General features: G+C 40.9%; 2 protein-coding genes and 1 pseudogene across 2 annotated transcripts in view; all 3 read right to left on the bottom strand.

Moving 5' to 3' along the window:
• The window catches only part of LOC150044707 (ral guanine nucleotide dissociation stimulator-like), a 358565-nt gene that overhangs the window by 247839 nt on the left and 88972 nt on the right, over window positions 1-21754 (bottom strand). The gene's annotated exons all lie outside the window — the stretch shown is intronic.
• The window catches only part of LOC150044717 (uncharacterized), a 98532-nt gene that overhangs the window by 13354 nt on the left and 63424 nt on the right, over window positions 1-21754 (bottom strand). The window contains exon 8 of the mRNA XM_090320913.1: window positions 19409-19467. Within this exon, the coding sequence (XP_090177039.1) occupies window positions 19409-19467 (59 nt within the window). The remainder of the gene's footprint in view (window positions 1-19408; window positions 19468-21754) is intronic.
• LOC150044718 (uncharacterized) lies at window positions 7931-15124 on the bottom strand (annotated as a pseudogene).

Raw genomic sequence — 21754 nt, forward strand, 5'->3', positions numbered from 1 at the left:
GTTGACAAATAAGGCAGTGCCTTTGCAAATTTGGCAACTTCTTCTCTAGAAACTTCTTCAAAACTTTTTTTTTGTAAGTCATAGGGCTTGAACTTGAACTGGGTGCTGTCCCTGAATCTTCATCCCAAGGGTGGTGCTTGATAACTTGAGCAATAAAGCTGCTTCCTCTTCTAAACCTTTCAGTGGACCTTGATGCTTGATGGCTCCTGCCTGTAATCAGGAGGTTGATATCTGAAGATCTCTGTTCAAAACCAGCCTAGGCAGACAAAGCTGACAGGCTCCTATCTCCCAAAAATTAGCAAAAAAAACTCAAAGTGAATATTTGGCTCAAGTAGTAGAGAATCTGCCTTTCAGGAAGAAGTCAAGCACTGAAATGATACCCTCAGTTCAAGCCCCAGCACTGGTGGAAGAGTGAGTGTGCCTGCACACACACAAATACACAAAAATGCATATTTGTGTTTCTCTCTGTCATCTAAGCAACTAGATCAAAAGTTTGCCTCAGCAAGCCCTTCTCTGGCCAACTGATCTAAAATACTAACTAAATTATTAACCTTCCTTCCTCTCCCATTCCCTGGTTTTCCGAACAAGTTTGTTTCAGCCTCCTTCTGTAAGGTGTGAGCTCCAAGTTTACACTGCTCTCCAGCATCCTTATCTCTAGCAGCACCTCCTTCCCTTCACTGAGAATCAGAAAACTGCTGCTTCTTCTAGGCAGAGGAGTTTGCAAAAATGGACCCCTCTTCCCTAGGACAAGCAGCCCAAGTGGAGCTGAGACCTGAGGACTTTAGCAAATGCACTGCTCAACCATGGGAAGGTAACCTGAAGACATTCCCAGTTTAGGTACATTGCAACTCCTATATTTCTTTCTTTTTTTTTTGTCAGTCCTGGCCTTAAGCTTAGGGCCTGAACATTGTCCTTGGATTTTTCTCAAGTCTAGAACTCTGCCACTTGAGCTTCAGCACCACTTCCAGGTTCTTCTAAGTATGTGGTACCAAGGAATCAAACCTGGGTCTTTGTCCATGCTAGACAAGCACTCTACCACTAGGCCAAACTCCTGGCTACACAACTACTGTATTTCATATTTACTGCTTTTGCAAAGTTAAGCAATCAAGGGCATAACAGGAAGGAAACTACTTGGAGTTTCTTGCCCTTTTCCATCTCTTCTTCTAGCGACCTAGAAGAGGTGAAAGAAATTGCATTTGAGACGTGGATTTTCTTTGTTTTTTAGATGGGGGTGAATGGGCTTGTGTCATTCAAGAGTCCCCATTTGACCAAAGCTGCACACCAGCCCAGTCTTCCCACATTAGTGGCATTGAACTAAGAACCCAGCTTTAATCTCAGAGGTCTTTTTACCACTGTTACAATATAAGATGCACTCCATTGGAGGAACTTCTAAGTCTTTGTCCTCCTCCCAGAGACAAGATTACTTCCAGAAGAAAAACGGATCTGAGTGCCAACTGAAACTGAACCAGAACTGCTACATTCAGACTGAGCTCTCCTATTTGATCAGTCATAGGTATTAAATGAGATAATGCATGATAAAGGATTGCCTGGCCATGGCGACTCATACTTGTATTTGTAGTAGGGAAACTGAAGCCTGAGGACTGGTGATGGTTCTCAGGGCTTAGGCCTGTCCTTGAGTTCAAGGCTAGCCACTGCACCACTTCCTGCTTTTTCTGAGTAGTTTATTGGAGCTGGCTTTGGAATATGATCCTCAGATATCAGCCTCCCGTGTAGCTAGGATTGCAGACATGAGCCACCATGGACCAGCTGGATCCGATCTTTCCATCTCCAGCCATGCATGCACAGCTAGGCCTGGGTTCCCAGCCTAATCTGCTCCCTGGTGATGCTGAGTGGGGATTATTGTGGGGTGCACCTGGGCCCAGCACTCAGTGGAGTATGGGAGGTGCATCATATACCCCAAGAACATTTGAGTACCATGGCCTGTGGTTGATCCCCAGACTGAGCCCCCCAAGAGACTACCCCAACAGCCCCCTCTGTCAGGTTCCTCTCCAACTCTGCTCCAAGCTCATCCTCAAACCCCAGATCTCAGCCCCCCCATGGACCTCCAGCACAAGAAGCCTAGATGATGGGAAATGAAGAGTCCAGCTAGGGCCTGGGGGCAGAGGGAGAGGGGTGGACACCCCAGGCCCCAGTCTTTTTACCTCCACTCCAGGTAGCTCTGGAAGGTTTGTGGACTGCTGAAGTCAGTGTTGTGTCCAGGAGACTGGGGATGTGGGCACCCTGGGGCAGAGGAATGGGGACTTCCAGGGGGTGGGGCCTCACCTGCTGGAATGCACAGTGTACTCATGTTCACTTAGGACTCCACACAGCAGGTGTTTAGGTGCCAGGCGGTGCCCAGGATGATGCCTTCAGGGACAGGAGCTGTCACTGCTGGGTCACAGGACCTCTAACCCTCAGGCATCCCCTCTGCTCCTCCAGCTCCCAGACATCTACCCTGCCCAAATCCCAAGCGTTTCACCCCCAACTCCTAGGCATCTCCTAGCTCCACACTACCTCTGCACCAATCTTTTGGGATCTAGTTTTTCTGCTTTCAGCACGTGGCCGATTTGTTATGAAACCAAAGCTAGAGATCATGTAGTGGTGGAGAGGGTGGTTGTGATCCTAAGGACCCCAACTCAGCCCCAGAACAGGAACCTCACAAAAAACAACCACAAGTACAACAATAATAGAGCTGTTATATTTCAGAAATTGATCAGAGATCCACAAGTTATTACTAACATGATGAAAATACTACAGGACCCCAAAACTATCTGCACCTCTTTTTTTCCTTCTTCTTGAAATTTCAAAGTAAAAAACTAAGACAATACATTAAGAATACAGTTTTCATTACTGACTTGAAATGCCACTTGTAACTAATTCCATTGTACTTGTGTTTTTCAGACATAAAAACCACTAATAAATGTTCTTGCCACAACTATCAATCATTCATTATATGAAATACACCCACCACCCCCAGCTACTCAGGAGCAATGTCCCAGCCTGGGCATTGAAGTCTGTGAGTTTTTTTTTTTTCTGGGTCATGGGGCTTGAGCTTGGCCTTGGCACTTTCTCTGTGAGCTCTTCAGTTCAAGGTTACTACCCTACCCTTGAGCCAAGCCCCATTTCCTGTTTTCTAGAGGTTAATTGGAGACAAGAGTCTCAAGTCCTTTTGTGTCCAGCTGGCTTTGAGCCTTGATCCTCACATCTCAGCCACCTGAATAGCTAGGATTACAGGCATGAGCCACCACAGCAACATCAGCAGGCAGCCAGCTGAAGTCTGTGACACTCATCTCTTAATCATCAGGAAACCAGAAGGAAGTGGCACATGGCTCAAGGCGTAGGGCAGTAGCCTTGAAGTGAAAAGCTCAGTGACAATACCCAGTCCAAGAGTTCAATCCACACAACCCACAAAAACAAACAAACAAAAGAAACAGCTATTCTTGGGGCTAGCAATTTAGCCTAGTGGTAGAGTGCTTGCCTAGCATGCAGGAAGACCCAGATTCAATTACTCGGTACCACATACATAGAACAAAAAAGCTGGAGTGGTGCTGTGGCTCAAGTGACAGAGTGCTAGCCTTGAGAAGCCCAAGCAAGGACAGTGCTCATGCCAGTCCCCAGGACTGGCAAAAAATAGAACAAAAAACTATTCTTAAGCCAAGCAATTGGCCTATTTTCTTAGCTAGTCTAGGAGTCAATGATTGATTGATGGATGGATCCATTGTCAGATATTTCAATTCTTTGAAAATGATCCCAATATGTTTTCCAAGCTGAAGTAGAAGAACCTCTAGCTAATGGCTGCTTTACAGATGAACCTATGAATGAGGAAGGTAGAGGTCAAGCTGTCAGCGTCAGGAGCTGGTGGCACAGGCCTGCCATCCTATCTACTCAGGAGGCTGAAATTTGAGGATTATGGTTCAAACTCAGCCTGGGCATGATCCTATGGGAACAATCACCACTGATATTCAAGAAATTCAATCCATTATAAGTAGTACTAGGACCTATAGCCAAAGAAACAGGAAAATTTAGCACAAATGGATGACTTCTTAAATAAATATAATCTACCCAATTCAACCAAGAAGAGATAAGCCAACTGAACAAAATAGTTTCATACAATGAGATAGCAGAAGGAATCAGTGAAATGTCAACCCAAAAGAGCCCAGATCCAGATGGTTCACTGCAGAATTCTACAAGACTTTTAATGACAAATTAACACCTATACTCTTGAAACTCTTTTTAGAAATAGAAGCAGAAGGGGGGGTGTGGGGGGGGAGGGAAATGGGTACCAAGACATGTGAAAGGGTATCAATGTATGTGAATTAATGCACCTTCTATCTGGCAAATATCATGTAACCCTTTTACTAATTACAATAAAAAATTTAATAAAAAAAAAGAAATAGAAGCAGAAGGAGCCATACTAAACTGATTTTATGAAGCTAATTACACTCATCCCCAAGCAAGAGAAAGACCCACTGAAAAAATAGAGAACTACAGACCTACCTCTCTAATGACCACAGACACAAAGCTTCTCAATTAAATACTAGCCAACAGAAAGCAAAAACAAAATTTAAAAATTATATACTATGATCAAGTAGGTTTCATCCCACAGATGCAAGGCTGCTTTAACATACGATGTATTGTTATACATCATGTAAGTAGAACTAAGGTTAAGAATCATATAATTTCTCTGCATCCTGAGAAGACATTCGACAAAATACAACATCCATTCATGTTTAAAACACTAGGAAAAATAGGAATAGGAGGTACATTCCTTGAAATAATTAAAGCCATATATGACAAACCTACAGTCAGCATCATTCTAAAAGGAGAAAGATTAGGAACATTAACCTTAAAGTTAGGAACTAGACAGGGATGCCCACTCTCTCCACTTCTCTTCAAACCTTAGCCAGAGCAATAAGGCATGAGGACATCAATAGGATCTACATAGGGAAAGAAGAAATGAAAATATCCTTATTCACGGATGACATAATCCTATACCTGAACAACCCAATAAACACTCCCAAATTCCTAGAACTAATAAACCACTTTAGCAAAGTGGCAGGATACAAAATCTAGCTGCAAAAATCAGTAGCCTTTATGTACGCCAACAATATGCAAACGTAAGGAGAAATCAAGAAAATGATGCCATTTGCAATAGCCCCCAAAAGAATAAAGTATTTAGGAACTCATAGAATAGAGAACAGGGATGGGAAGGGGGCTCAGTATTACATTGCTTGCCTAGCATGCATGAACCCCTGGCTTCAATTCCTCAGTACCACACAAAGAAAAAGAAGTAGCACTGTGGCTCAGGTAGTAGAGTGCTAGCCTTGAGCAAAAGAAGCTTAGGGAGAGTGCCCAGGCCCAAACTTCAGGTCCCAGTCTGGACAAAAAATAAAATAAAATAAAAGGAAAAAAAGAGAGAAAATATACAGGTAACAATCTATGTCTGAATTACAAGACAATTGTAAAATATTGGGTTGTTATCACAGGATGTTTGTTTTGGTCAATCATGGAACTTGAACTGTGGGCCAGGATTTGTCCCTTAGCTCTTCAGCCCAAGTCTACCGCTCTGCTCCTTGAACCACAGCACCACTTCCAGTTTTCTGGTGGTTAATTGAAGAGTCTCATGGACTTTAGTGCCCAGACTGGCTTTGAACCATGATCCTCAGATCTCAGCTTCCTGAGTAGCTAGGATTACAGGCATGAGCCACTGGTTCCTAGCTTTTATCTTTAATTATTTATTTGGTCAGTCATGGAACCATAGTGCCATGAACTCTGGGCCATAGTGACATTTTTGCTTTTCTGGTGATTAACTGGAAATGAGTCTCACGGGCTTTGTAGTTCCCCAGGCTTGCTTTGAACCTTGATCCTCAGATTTCAGTCTCCTGAGTAGCTAGGATTACAGGCATGAGCCACCTTGACCAGCATCTTTCTGGTTTGATGCACATCCTTTGACCTACATCCTTATGAGCTATATCTTCTCAATAGAAGCATATCTAGAAAGACACTCTAAGACCAGACATTTAGTCTTTTCTACAGATGTTGAATAACATCCATCAAGTGAAAGGTAAAGAGGAAAGGAGATGAGAGAGAAAGGACAACTTTTAGGAAGACAGGGATTAAATAGCAGTGGACATAACACACAGAAGTTAACTTGTCATCATGGCACTTCTTGTTAATATATTGCCTCACTTTCCTCCCCAAATGTTGCTTCTTCTCGTAATGCTATGCTTCCACTCAAAAACTCTTCCCACAATGCCCTGGGAAACTATTCAACCAATAACAAGTGCCAAAGGAATGCATTCAAAACCATCAAGCAATGAGCAAAGCCCATGGAAGGAGATATGGGAAGAGCCCCATACTACAAAACCACTCTGTGAGAAGACACCATTAGACTCCTCTTTGGGACCATCTAAAGGTGGACAGAGAGTATCCTTTCATGGCTTTCCTTTCACTTCAGAATAAAATTTCTGTTTAAAAATTTTACTGTCTTGGGGCCGGGAGTTTGGCCTAGTGGTAGAGTGCTTGCCTAGCAAGCACAAAGACCCGGGTGTGATTCCTCGGTACCACATACATAGAAAAAAGCTGGAAGTGGTGCTGTGGCTCAGGTGGTAGAGTGCTAGCCTTGAGAAAAGTCCAAGGACAGTGCTCAGGCCCTGAGCTTAAGACCAGGACTGGCAAAGAAAAGAAAAATTTACTGTCTTTCCATTATTAAATAGATGGAGAAAACAAACACACTCCCCTTTCCTTAATGGATGGAGAGAAGTAATATACACTCATACATGTCATCAGACAGGGGTAAAAAAAGGAAAATAGGAAAACCCTTATGATATTCTGTGCACTTTTTACTCTTCTCAAGGAAGTTAAAAGGCAGGCAGCAAATCCCTCCTTCCTTCTTCACATGGCATTGGCATGCTCAGCTCACAAATATGACAGCATTCAATCAAACCTTTGGCATTTCCACAGGAAAAAAACTTGTGTATATCCCACACAAAGTCAAATGGCACAGGCTATTCCTGAGGGACTATCCTGCAACTCAAGACTAAACTCAGGTCACATTTATGATGCTTGTGTGGTGCTTTAATACGAAAAGAAGAGCCCTCTCTTTGACATGTGATTTCAGAGTTAGAATATTAACTGCATGTTAAAATAAAATTGACTCAATGATAGACTTTTGAATTACAAGCAGAATCACTGACATCTTCTACTGTCTCACATATGCCCAGGAAAGTTTCCAAATAAAATCAGACCATATTGGTGTCCATACTGACTATGGCAAGAACAAGCCATCACATCAGGCCATTCTGAGATTAGGACCTTTGTGCTGGGCACTGGTGACTTTCACCTGTCGAGTTACTCAGGAGGCTTAGCTTTAAGGATCAGGGTGTGAAGCCAACCCAGGCAGGACAGCCTATGCGATACCTGTCCCAAGTTAACCACTAGAAAACCAGAAGTGGTATTGAGTGGCTCAAAGTGGTAGAGGGCTAGCTTGAGCAAAAAAAGCTCAGGGCCTGTGTTTAAGCCCCACAACCAACAAAAAGAAAAGAAAATTGGAACTTCAAAGAGGTGGTGTGTCAGTGAATAGAGGGTCTGTGAAAAAAGCTTAGTGGAACAATCTCTACCAATTCATAGAATAGGCCATGATTTTATCTAAGGGCTGTTGGGGAACAGCAGTAGGATGGAACACTTTCAAACACTGTACAGATGCAAAGTGAAGATTAGAGGAGACTCAACCAGATACTAGGGATGGTGTAGCTTTAGGTATTTCAAATATGGTATAATGGCAAACTTCATGTGAGAAGGAACGGAGCAAACAGAGTAACAGAGGCAAGCACTTTACCACTAGGCCAAACTCCCGACCCATCATGAGTCTTTTCTAATCACTTTCCAAACCACACTGGAGATGATGTGACACCAGTGTCCAAGGGCTACATCTCTTTATTTCTCAGAAGAGTTTATCAAATTACATTAAGAAACCATTCCTCAGTACAAAAGACACAAGTCAACAACTTCAGTTTTAATTACTTGTCAAGCCTAGAAGAAATTAAGGCACATAACTCGTGTCCAAATCCTTTGAATAATTCTAGGTACATCATCCCCACCCAAGGCAATAGGAGGACAAGAAAGGTTGGATCAGTGAATGACCAAGGGCAAAAAATGGTTGCCCAACATATCTAGTTTATTTGTGCTGTGAAGCATGTCTCCCAATCATTTACTGAGGTTTCTGACAAAGGTTTTCATAAACTGGATTCTTTCTTATGCAGATGTTCTAATGGTTGCTGAAGATACACTTCTGGTGGGAAGACTCCCCCTAATGTTTACATTTACAGAGATTCTATCATGTGTTGAGATCTCTGATACCTGTTGAAGAATGACTTCTGGTTAAGTTATTTTTCCCCATATATCATACTCAGAGTTCCTCCTCTGTGTATGTTTTCCAATGCACTGAGGACTGAAATCTGATTAAAAGTCTTTGAACATTCGTTGTTATTTTTTTCTATGTTAATCACTTCTCAGATGAACACTGAGTTATAGGTTCCAGATAGATTTTACACAGTTGCAATATTAAGGTTTCTGTCCTTCGTGTTTTTTTATACACTTCTTTCAAGGATTTTCTACAGTTGTCACATTTATACAATTTCTCTCCTGTGTGTGTTCTCTGATGGGCAAAAAAGTATGCTTTCCGGGTGATTTTTCCATAATTGTTACATGTATAAGGCCTCTCTCTGGTGTGTGTTCTTTGATGGACACTAAGGTGTCTGAGTGAAAGACTTACCACATTCATCACATTCATAAGGTTTCTCTCTTGCATGTTCTCTAATGGACAGTAAAGTGTGCATTCTGTGTGAAAGACTCCAAATTTTTTCCATTCATTATAGTTTCTCTCCTGTATGTCTTCTCTGATGAACATTACAGCTTGACATACCCGTGAAAGATTTTCCACATTTGTTACATTCATAAGGTTTCTCTCCTGTGTGTGTTCTCTGATGAACAGAAAGGGATGACTTAAAGGTAAAAGATTTTCCACATTTGCTACATTCATAAGGTTTCTCTCCTGTGTGTGTTCTCTGATGGACAGTAAGTTTTGATTTCTTAGTGAAAAACTTTCCACAAATGTTTCATTCATGAAGTTTCTCTCCTGTGTGTCTTCTCTGATGAACATTACAGCTTGACTTGTTCCTGAAAGACTTTCCACATATGTTACATTCATAAGGTCTTTCTCCTGTGTGTGTTCTCTGATGAACATTGAAGTTTGACTTTTGACTGAAAGACTTTCCACATTTGTTACATTCATAAGGTTTCTCTCCTGTGTGTGTTCTTTGATGAACAGAAAGGGATGACTTAAAGTTAAAAGATTTTCCACATTTGCTACATTCACAAGGTTTCTCTCCTGTGTGTGTTCTCTGATGGACAGTAAGTTTTGATTTCTTAGTGAAAAACTTTCCACAAATGTTACATTCATGAAGTTTCTCTCCTGTGTGTTTTCTCTGATGAACATTACAGCTTGACTTGTGCCTGAAAGACTTTCCACATATGTTACATTCATAAGGTCTTTCTCCTGTGTGTGTTCTCTGATGAACATTAAAGTGTGACTTATGCCTGAAAGACTTCCCACATTTGTCACACTCATGAGGTTTCTCTCCTTTTTGTATTCTCTGATGTCTATTGAGAGGAACCTTCTGACTGGAATATATCCTACATTCCTCATATTCACAGACTTTCTCTTCTGTGGGCATCTGAGGTTGAAAAGTCGGGTCTGACTTCTGAGAGACAGACTTTGCACTTTTGCCATACTTGACGAAGTTCTCAGGATATGTGCTCTGAGGTCTTGTAAAGTGTCCTTCCTTACTAACTGATTGCTCACACTTAGTACATGTACAAGAATTCTGTCCGGTGTACTTCTTCTGATGTGTAGTGACTGCAGGTTTTAAGTTGTATGTTTTTCCACATATAGTACATTCAGAAGTGTCGCTGTCCCCTCGGCCGGCAAGGAAGACGCAACAAGTGAGACTTCTTCTCGAGCAGCAGTTTATTCAGCAAGCTTACAGCTATGCCGGGTCGACCCCGACTTCCTCAAAACCCTGGGCTTTTATAGGCCCATCATCCAATCACATTTGCTTTCTTACAATTCTATAGCCAATAATATAAGTACACCTCTATAGCACATTCTAAACAAGTAGCAATATGGCATTACACATACTTCCAATCATGCATAAAGCTCATGAACAATCACATCTTTTCCTGGAAACTTTCAGACAAACAACTCAGTGGCGCAACCACAAAGGCGGATGCCAGCGCCATCTTGTAATGGCGAATGTAATAGCTCTCTACATCTCCCCCTTTTTTCTTTTGGCTGAAAGTGAAGAGAATTTGAGTAGGAATCCAGAGATTGATCAGGTCTCCAAACGCCTTCCCAATTTTCTCATTCAAAGGGTAAGGGATCATGCCTGTCTTAGGTTGGAGAGATGCCTCTTGGTTCTTACCCGTCTTCAACATCCGATACTCGAGCATCGGAGTCTGTCTTAGGTTGATACCAAGACCAATCTCTACTCTTACCCGTCGTTGACTACTGACCCAGCATACCCAGCCATTCTTGGGGAGATTCATGTTGCTGGAGAGCCATAAGAGCTTGTATAATGACCATGTGATCGCGCTTCCTTTGTCTGATAATTTGTCTGCGCAAAACCAAAACAAACCAACACAACAATCCTAATCAAACACATAATATAACAATTAAGGACACGCTCCCAGCCCATTCTTTAACCCAACCAAGGGATTGAGAAATCCAATCTACCAATTCTCCCACAGTAGCAATGTTTACACGGGTGGAATTAACAATCATAATTTCATGCCGTAATTGATTAGTAAGATTTTCAAACTCTTGAGTCCAAGATCCTTGAAGCATACGACCCAATTCCCGGGATAAATTTGCAGCATAGGAAAGATTATAATAATCCAAAGAAGTAATACATAAACCAGATGTGGTTCCTACACACATTAATTGAGCAAATTGAAACATATAATCCATTTGTTCTTGCAACAAGTCCACTCTTTGATTTAAAATTATAAGTCCTCGGGCTAAATGCTGATTTACTTGTACTTGAGTATCCATAGCTTGTGAAACCACTTCAGACAAAGTATATTTATGGCAGTCGCAGTCTGAATGGAGGTAACCATAGCGGCAGCAGATGCAACAGCAGTTGCAATTAATGAAGACACTAAAACAATTAATGCAGTCACTCCAAAATTACGCTTTGGTCTTCTTCTCAATTTCACTATTAAATTCTTTTCAGAAGCTTCTACTGGAATTGGAATAAAGGTAGGCATGCACATAACCACAGCAGAATTAAATTCACTAACATTCCAACATTGACTTAAATAACATTCAGAAAGGGAACAATCAAGGAACTGTTAGTGGTGAATATATATGGGTATACGTTTGAAGTACTAGTCACTGGCATTGGTAGAGGAAACGTCTTCATTATTGCCCACAATACTCGAGTTTCCATTAATGGCCACAACAGCATCATCAGTAGCAGCATCATCGACAGGATTTTCATGACGCTCATCCTTCTGCACTTTCCTCACCAAACGTTCCGGCACCCAAATAGGATCTTGTGATTTCTGTGGAGACACACAAACAGCTCCTCGTGCCCAAGAGAGCACGGGGTCTGGCCCATTCCATTGGCCAGTTAATACATCCTTCCATTTCACAAGTCCTTTATGCAGTCCTATAGCTGGTGAAACATGTCTATCAGTGGCAGAATGGCCTTGAATATCCAAATTTAAAAAATTTAAAGTAAAAAGAACAAGGGAAATTCTATCTTTAGGTGTTTTCTTATATCCAATTCCCTCTTTTTGTTTTTGTAAATAGAATTTCAAGGTGCGATGAGCACGTTCCACAATACCTTGTCCTTGAGGATTACAAGGCAATCCATGTAATAATTGTACTCCCATAGTCTGGCAAAAGGTAAGAAATTGCTTACTAGTGTAAGCGGGGCCATTATCAGTCTTTATTAAATAAGGCATGCCCCAGGAAGCCCAAGCTTCCAAGCAGTGAGTAATTACATGATGAGTTGTCTCTCCACTTAAAGGAGTGGCATGAATAATTCCTGAACATGTATCAATTGAGACATGTAAAAATTTCAACTTTCCAAACTCCATAACATGGGTAACATCCATTTGCCAAATTTTTAAAGGAAGGAGGCCACGAGGATTAACACCCAATGACGCAACCGGTAGGTGGGTAACACATTTTGGACAATTTAACACAATTTGTCTGGCCGCTTGCCGGGTTAACTTAAACTTAAATTGTCCTGCAATTGTGCAAATAATTTATAAACACTACTACTTTTGCTGATAACCCCAGCAAGTTCTAAACTTTTCAAGGCATTTACTACATAACGGGAATCAGAAATAATATTAAAAGGAAAGGGACAATTCTGAAATACAGCAATAACAGCTTGTAACTCCACCTTCTGTGCCGATCCAGGTTGAAAGTGACATAAAACTGGTTGCTGTCCTTCAATTAAATAGGCCCCTAATCCATTCTTAGAGCCATCGGTAAAAATATTAACTGCTCCAATAATAGGTTGTTTTGCTGTAACTACCGGAAAAACCACAGGATGTTCTTTAAAAAACTGTAAAAAAGGACTCTTAGGATAATGATTATCTATTTTTCCTGTAAACATACAATTTAAAATAGCCCATTCATCGATGGTGGCACTTAAAACCTGAATTTGATCAGAAGTATAAGGAACTATAAGAAGATTAGGTTGACAACCAAAGTGTTGTATACTAAATTTAATACCCAAAATGGACAAATTTGCAAGGGCTGTGGGATAGTATTCAATTGATTTTGCAGGTGACAATTTAGGGTGAACCCACGCTAAAGGTCCAGTCTGCCACAAGACTCCTGAAGGCTGTTTAAAAGAAGCCAAAATAATTAAAGAAATTTCTAGTCTTGGTTCTATTCTTTGTAAAAATGCTGAATTTAATCTTTTTCCAAAACTTCTAAAACTCTTCTGGCTGCAGGGCTTAACATTCTTGGTGAGTCTAAGGCAGAATCACCTTGTAATATATCGAATAAGGGCTTTAATTCACTGTTGCTCATAGGGAGGGAGGTTCTAATCCAATTAATATCTCCCAACAATTTCTGGAAGTCGTTTAATGTCTTAAGGTTATCTTTTCGCAACTGCCATTTCAATGGCCTTATTTTCTGAGATGTTATAATGCTTCCTAAATACTGTGATATTCTATTTTTCTGAACCTTTTCAGGGGCTATAAATAATCCTTTATTTTCAAGGCACTTTACTAATAAACTAGAAGGCTCATTCAACATTTCCTGGTCTTTGGAAGCCAACAAGATATTATCCATAAAGTATAAGCATTTCACTGATGGAAATTCCTTTCGCAGGGGGATTAAAGCTGCGTGTACATACAGTTGACATAAGGTGGGGCTATTGGCCATTCCCTGAGGCAATACCACCCATACAAAACGTAGGGGGGGGCAGCACCTCGAAAAAAGGAACTTCCTGTCCTGCATTAAGGTCTGCTTTCTTGCGCGACCTCTTCCAGTCTGATGTAATACGAACTCGAGATACTGCGCCTAGCACAGGCTCCTCTAAATTAGACTCCTCCTGCATATTTTCAGGCGGCAAGGGGGGATAAATAGAAGGAACCTTTCGATCCTCCCCTGAATTTTCACTCCTTGATTCTGACCTTTCCTCCTTAAATTCCTCCAATGCTATTTTTCCTTCCACTAGTGCGCCGGAGCAACGCTCATCAGTCAAACAGCTCCTAACTAGTTTCCAAATGGGTTTTACTCCGGGCCCTAGACTTCCTTGATTTGCAACATGGTCTAAATTCTTCCCTAGCTTGTCCCATGCAGGCAATGATAGATTACCTGACACAGAGAACCAGGGAGCTACCTCCTCCACCTTAAGGAGGAAAAGTCTCAAGATACTTTGTTTCACTTTCAGTTCCTTTGCGCTTTTTAGCAGCTGAGATGATTCTGAGGCTCCCATAATTCAAAACCGGAGCTTTTCCCCACTCTTTCTTTATCTACAGAAAAGAGCAAAAGTAATTGGTCCCTCTTTTACCCGGGACTTTAATTGGTCCTAATCTCCCAAGACCTTAATAGGTCTCTCTTATCTAGGACTTTAATTGGTTCCCCTTACCTGGGAAACTTACCGGTGCACCACCTCGAGTTCTGAAGTCTGTTGGAAGTGAAGGTCTTGGCATACGGGCGGCCCCGTACGGGCCACCAGTTGTCGCTGTCCCCTCGGCCGGCAAGGAAGACGCAACAAGTGAGACTTCTTCTCGAGCAGCAGTTTATTCAGCAAGCTTACAGCTATGCCGGGTCGACCCCGACTTCCTCAAAACCCTGGGCTTTTATAGGCCCATCATCCAATCACATTTGCTTTCTTACAATTCTATAGCCAATAATATAAGTACACCTCTATAGCACATTCTAAACAAGTAGCAATATGGCATTACACATACTTCCAATCATGCATAAAGCTCATGAACAATCACATCTTTTCCTGGAAACTTTCAGACAAACAACTCAGTGGCGCAACCACAAAGGCGGATGCCAGCGCCATCTTGTAATGGCGAATGTAATAGCTCTCTACACAGAAGTGTTTGTCCCTCCCTGAACTATTTCTTGGGCAAGAACAGCAGATTTATCATACTGTTCTCTACATTTTTCATGGCTACTGGAGGACTCTGCCATACAAATCCAATTAGGTCTCAAGAATTTAGTCTCTGGGTTTAATACCTTGCCTTCTCCACCATACTGAAAATACTGCAGCTTAATTGGCATATAATACTTTTGACTATAATGCTTTGAAGATCTGGCAGATTCTTCATCCACAGGCCTATATGCAACATGCATCTCATGTGGCTTACTAGAGAGAAGCACATTCTGATACTCAACGAAATCCTTGGTCCTCATCTGTAAGGAGTTTTCATTATTCTTAATTAGCTCTGGTTGATGCTTGGAGCTCCAATGAAAACTTGTTACTAATCTTACTCTTTCCTCAATGGTGTTACAATTTGTGAGTGCTACTTCACGCAGACTTTCATGTGGACTTTCCAAGCATGTCTTAGTCACATCCTCCATTTCCTGGACATCTAAAACAAGTCACAGAAAAAAATATAAATGAGATACAAAGGTTCTGTAAAGTTATTTTCTCCCATCTGAACTGTAAGAGACTTTGAAGTGTCAAAGTGGAAACTGATATGAGAAATGTATGATTTTCTCCATAATATTAAGGAGGTAATATTGATATTTTACCGTGGAAAATAATGTTCTTCTGTAATTCAGTTTTTTCTTCTTTTTTATATCTCCATTTTACTCAGATTATTCAACTATACATTACTAGAGTTTTAAGCTAAGCACTTTAGTATTTTTGGAGTTTTGTCCAGATGTTGATTTACTCATCATTGGGAAATAGCTGGTTTTGTTTTTTGTTTTTTGTTTATTTATTTATTGCCAGTCCTGGGGCTTGAACTCAGGGCCTGAGCACACTCTTTGGGCTTTCTCAAGGCTAGAGCTCTACTACATGAGCCACAGCACCACTTCTGGCTTTTTCTTTGAATGTGGTACCGAGGAACTGAACCTAGGTCTTCCTGCATGCTAGACAAGCACTCTACCACTAGACCAAACTCCAGGACTACTTTCCTTTCTTTTATTTTCTTGCAATGATTTCTATATAACTTGATGCTTTCCTTCTTAACCATTAGGGGATATACAGCAGTATTTCGTATATCCACAGACAATTAGAGTGGTTTAGACATTCCTTTGCTGTTCACCTAAGCAGGAATGATTTCTGAGGGTAAGGATTTTTAGCTACATTTTTCAGTTCTAATTTCTCACTAAAAATCTTAGGGAACTGACCCTCATCAAAATTCCTTTTCTGTCATTCCAGTCAGATCCATGGAAGATGAGATACTCCAGCTGACCACCTAGTTAATTATCTTCTCTGGACTAAAATTTTTGGTTTCGGGTCACATTCTCTGCCTACCACTAAGAAGCTACTTTACTTATGAGACAGTAACACCCTGGAGTACTTATTTCAACAACTTGCATAGCCCTAATTTCAAAAAAAAAAAAAAAAAAAAAAAAGGAATCTCCTTCTACACGTTTTTCTTTTTTTGTTTTAGAGTAATTTCCACAAAGAGAAAGAGAATTGCTAACTTTAACTTTACTGCCACACAGAACTTAAGAATGTCTCCATACGAATTTTTTTTTTTTTTTTTTTTGCCAGTCGTGGGCTTAAGCTCAGGGCCTGAGCACTGTCCTTGGATTTTTCTCAAGGCTAGATAGAGCTCTACCACTTGAGCCTCAGCACCACTTCCAGCTTTTTTTTTCTATATGTGGTACCGGGGAATCGAACCCGGGTCTTCATGCATGCTAGGCAAGCACTTTAACCACTAGGCCAAACTCCCAGCCCTACATACGAATTTTTTATTCACAAGTCCTTGAGACTAAATATCACCTAGTTCTCTGCCTCATGTAAGAATATGGAAAAGTAATGTTATTGCTGAATATACCACAAGTTGAACCTGAACTCTGGATCTAACAGAAACCACTGTGCAAGACACATTAGCTTACCTATGAAATTCTTCTCTGAGGTTTTTCCCTTCCATGGTCCTTCACCTTGCTCCAACTTGACAATCAGTTCAGGTTTATAAACACAATGCCCTGTTAATAAGAAATAGTGGAGAACAACTGACTAGGCTGGGTTATTAGTACTGTAGGATCTCAGACATGCTATTCACAGAGTTGCTTTTAAATCCCATTTCTCATTTCTCACATGGTTAACTTTCTCCCAGCTTTGAATTTATTTTACTGGTTTTGTGACCTCAACCTGACCAGCTCTTTTGCTCAACCATAACATTCTATCAGTTTGAGTGCCGTTTCACTTCTAGTTTTTGAGAGGTTAATTGGAGATAAGCATCTCATGGGGACTTTCTGTCCTTGCTGGTTACAAACCAAAATCCTCAGATTTCAGCCTCTTGAATAGCTAGGATTACAAGTATGAACCCCTGTACCAGGTATCAGATTTGGATTATAAATACATACTGGAAACTAATGGCTTCCAAATCATTCTTACAATAGTGATATATGACCTATTCTATAGTGAATATCCACCCACAATAATTACCTCAACTTTGGGAAGAAAGACTGTTAATAACACATAGATCTATCAAAATGTTCCTTTGACTTCTTGAAGAATGAGAATACAATTGCCTGTAGAGTTTCATAAACTAATTCAAGTTTATCTTAGAAATGACATTTCACATGGAATGGAATCTTACATATAAATAACAATATTCATGTATCTACTAAAAAATAAGGCATGTGAACTTGAAAGTTAATGTGACTTTTGCTCACCCAAGAACACCAGGTTGCTGTAGGTCTCCAGCATTACATCTCTATACAGGGTCCTCTGAGCAATGTCCAGGTCTTGCCACTCCTCCCAGCTGAAATCCACAGCTACATCATCAAATGACACCAGCTTCTGTGAGGGCACATTTATTTCTATAAATTAATTATCCCTGAGTCATGAGAACACCAACTCTGGAATTTCAGTCTTTTCCATCTGTTCCTATCTCAATATAAAATGTTTGGGTATTGCTGTGTTACTTATTCAATGGGAAAACTAAACATCAAAGTAGAAATATTTGCCTTTATATTAGTAATTATAAATAATTATATAATTAATATATCAGAACACATTACTAGTGCTAGCAATGTAGACAGGGCAACAATTCTTAGGAGCTAAGGTCAGAAGAGGGTGTTGAGCTTATATTGATAAAATTTACTATATATCAGGAAAATAGGGAAGAAGCCAAATCATTTTCCCGGTATTTTCACATTCTGCCTCAATGAAAAGTCCATTGAGATCTATTAAAAAGTACTCTAGAGCTGGGCGCGGTAGCCTATGCCAGCAATCCTAGCTACTCAGGACGATGAGATCTGAGGATCAGTTTAAGGCCAGCCCAGGCACTACAAAGCCCACAAAGCATGAGACACTTATCTCCAATTATTAATTTGAAAAGGGGAAGTGGAGCTGTGGCTCAAGGGTAGGGCAGTACCCTGGAGCTGAAGAGCTCAAGAACAATAATACCCACACAGAAAAATTGCTCGAAGTGGTGTTGTGGCTCAAGTGGCAGAGTTCTAGCTTTGAGGGGCTGAAGCCATGAATTCAAGCTCCAGAAATGGCAAAAAAAAAAAAAAATACCCTCAAAGGGTCAGGAGTGTAGCCTAGTGGTAGAATGCTCACTTAGCATACAAGAAGACCTAGTTTCAATTCCTCAATATCACATACATACAAAAAAGTGGCATTGTGACTCAAGTGGGCACTAGCCTTGAGCAAAACATGTTCAAAGACAGTGCCCAGGCCCTAAGTTCAAGTCCCTTAAGTAGCAAAACAAAATGCTCTCAAAAACAATCAGAACACATTGAGGACACCTTGTGGATTGTATATGACTTTAGTAGATCTGCAAAATGCAGTGTCGTGAAAGGGTATCAATGTATGTGAATTAATGCACCTTCTATCTGGCAAATATCATGTAACCCTTTTACTAATTACAATTAAAAAAAAAGAAAAAAAATGCACAGTGTCCAGGTGGATGTGAGAGGGAGTAACTATACTCAAGAAGTAGCTAATGAAAGCCGGTGCAGTGACTCACAATTGAAATCCTAGCTACTCAGGAGGCTGAGATCTGAGAATTAGTTCAAAGCCAGCCCAGGAATTAAGGAACCTGAGCTTCTTATCTCCAATTAATGAATAGAAAATGGGAAATGGGGCTGTGCCTCAAGGGGTAGGGCAGGAGCCTTGAGCTGAAGAGCTCAGGGACAGCACCCAGGCCTAGTTCAAGTCTAATGACACACACACATACACACACACACACACACACACACACACACACACACACACACACAAATATATATATATAAAAGAACTAAGTAATGAGGAATGGGGTGGGATGGGGGGGAGAAATAGGGACAAAAAACAGGAGAAGGGCCATCAAGGTTTGAGAAGTAATGCACCCACTACCTGATGAACGTAATTATACCCCCTCTATCAATTACCCAAACAATAAAAAAAGAGAAGTAGCTACTGATTTATTTGCTCCTTATAAAATTTGATCTATTTACCAGAGGTAGGTGTATCACATGTTTCTACGTTAGACAACAATTGTGGAAGCAAAGTAAGTCCTTTTTGAGACATAAGGTAAAAAGAAAACCAAATGGAAGAGAGACAAGGGGAACAAAGGGGCAGAAAAAAGAATGATAAAGAGGGACAAGAAAGGAGTGAAGAGGAGATGAAATGGGAGAAAAGGAAAGGAGGAAAAGAGGAAGGGAGGAAGACTGTCTGCCAAATAAACAACTCACCAGAGATGCTTTCATTCTTTCTTCCTGTTGACAATGACCACAAGATTCTGGAAGTATAGCTGGGAGAGAAGGCAAATGAAGTAGTCAAAGAAGAGCCTGTGTGATTTTTTGCCCCCGAGTTTCCTCCTTAAAATATTATACATGGGCTGGGCACCATCCTGCCTGTAATCCCAGCTACTCAGGAGGCTGATATATAAGAATGGAGGTTGGAAGCCACCAGGGCACTGAAGAACATGAGATTCTTACCTCCAATAGTTCACTTGAAAATGGAAAGTGGGGCAGTAGCTCCAGGGGTAGGATGGTAGCCTTGAGCTGAAGAGCTCAGGGACAGCACCCAGGCCCAGGGTTCAAGCCCCGTGATAAAAAAAAAAAAAAGAAAGCAAGAAAGAAAAAAGAAAATGACACCTTTATTAAAACTAGATATTTTTCTTTTCTCTCCTTCCTTCCTTCCTTCCTTCCTTCCTTCCTTCCTTCCTTCCTTCCTTCCTTCCTTCCTTCCTTCCATCCATCCTCTCTTTGTTTTTGTCAGTCCCAGGCTTGAGCTCAGAGCATGAGCACTGTCCTTGGCTTTTCTCAAGACTAGCACTCTATCACTTGAACCACAGCACCACTTCCAGGTCTTTTTTCTATGTATATGGTACTGAGGAATTGAACCAGAGCCTTCATGCCTGTTAGGCAAGCGCTCTACCAGTAGGCTAAACTCCCAGTCCTGAAGTAATTTTCTAGTAATATACAGAATCCTAGGACTCCATTGGACATTTGTGCTCTACATCATTCATTTACATATTCAAAATCCATGAAAAGCATGCATGGTAAGCTATTTTGCACCCAAAGTTCTTCAGGAAAAATGTATATAGTTCATATGTCTTGTGTTATAATGCTGCTGTAAAGGTGGTCAAACGGCACATTTACCAGTATCCAGATATGCAGACCACCCTCGTGCCATGACTCACAATTTGCTACTTAACAAGCTTTGGCCAAAGAGACATCAGTAAGCATGGCACAAACACAGGCCTAGACATTCCTGATGCTCACTTTCATCAACAGTCACATGAAGAACCTTGGCCATGCTGCTGGAGATACAGGGCCTAATAAAGACCCATCATAAAATAATCCTCACAGGACTGACTCAATCCCAACCAACCATGCTCAGCCAAAAAGAGGCAGAAGATGACAGTCTCACATGTTACTTAAACAATACTAACAAATTACCAACCCAAGGACACACCAAGATGAATATACTTAAAACATAATACAATAAATAAAACACATATGTGCTTTTGCTTGTGTTTGTTGGGTTGTTTATAACACAGGAAATGCTATTACCAGTTTTTCCTTTACATAATCACATTGAGTGTAAATTCTTAATATACAATAAACATAAACTTTACATTGACATATATAAAAAATGAAAATGTACTCTGGAGAATTCAGGGAGGCTGTGTGGCTAGGAAAGACAATATGAATCATTTAAAAACACCGTTTGCATATTACTGTTGGGATTTGTACATCACAAGAATGGTTTCTTACTTTAAAACAAAATGATGGGTCGGGAGTTTGGACTAGTGGTAGAGTGCTTGCCTAGCATGTACAAAGACCTGGTTCGATTTCTCGGTACCACATACATAGAAAAAGCTAGAAGTGGTGCTTTGGCTCAAGTGGTAGAGCTCTAGCCTTGAGAAAGCCCAAGGACAATGCTCAGGCCCTGAGTTCAAGCCTGGGATTGGAAAAAAAACTGAAAATGAATTTATTATAGCCTAAGTGTTCATATTCACAATACTTGAGATCAGAAGTGTCACAGATTTCCAGGTGGAATATTTTCTTTCTGTTTTGGGATTTGGACTCTCCTTACACATTAATGAATGAACACAGTACTTGAAATTTAGTTTCTATTTGAGACTACACTATTTTATTATTGGGTATTTAAAAAGGCATTGTAATTAGGTAGTGGTTGCTTGCTCAAGGCTGTAATCCTTGCTACTCAGAAGCCTGAGTTCTGAGGATCAGAAACTAAAGGCCAGGGGCGGGGGGCAGTATGAGAGATTTTGATCTGTAGTAACCTGCCCAAATCAGTTAAAAGTGGAGATATGATGCATTGTGTTTTATCAATTGTTCAGAAATACATGTTTATGCAGCCTCTCTTGTTTTGGGGTGAGGCGGGGGTCATGGGGCTTGAATTCTGGATCTGGCCTCTGTCCCGGAACTCTTCGGCTCAAAGCTACCATCTTACCCTTGCGACTGGGCATTGTCTCTGAGCTCTTCAGATAAAGGCTATAGCCCTACCGGCCTAGTGGTAGAGTACTTGCCTAGCATGCACGAAGGCCTGGTTTGATTCCTTGGTACCAC

Source organism: Megascapheus bottae, chromosome 29, assembly GCF_031878675.1.
Source record: "Megascapheus bottae isolate mThoBot1 chromosome 29, mThoBot2.hap1, whole genome shotgun sequence".
Taxonomy (NCBI): Eukaryota; Metazoa; Chordata; class Mammalia; order Rodentia; family Geomyidae; genus Megascapheus; species Megascapheus bottae.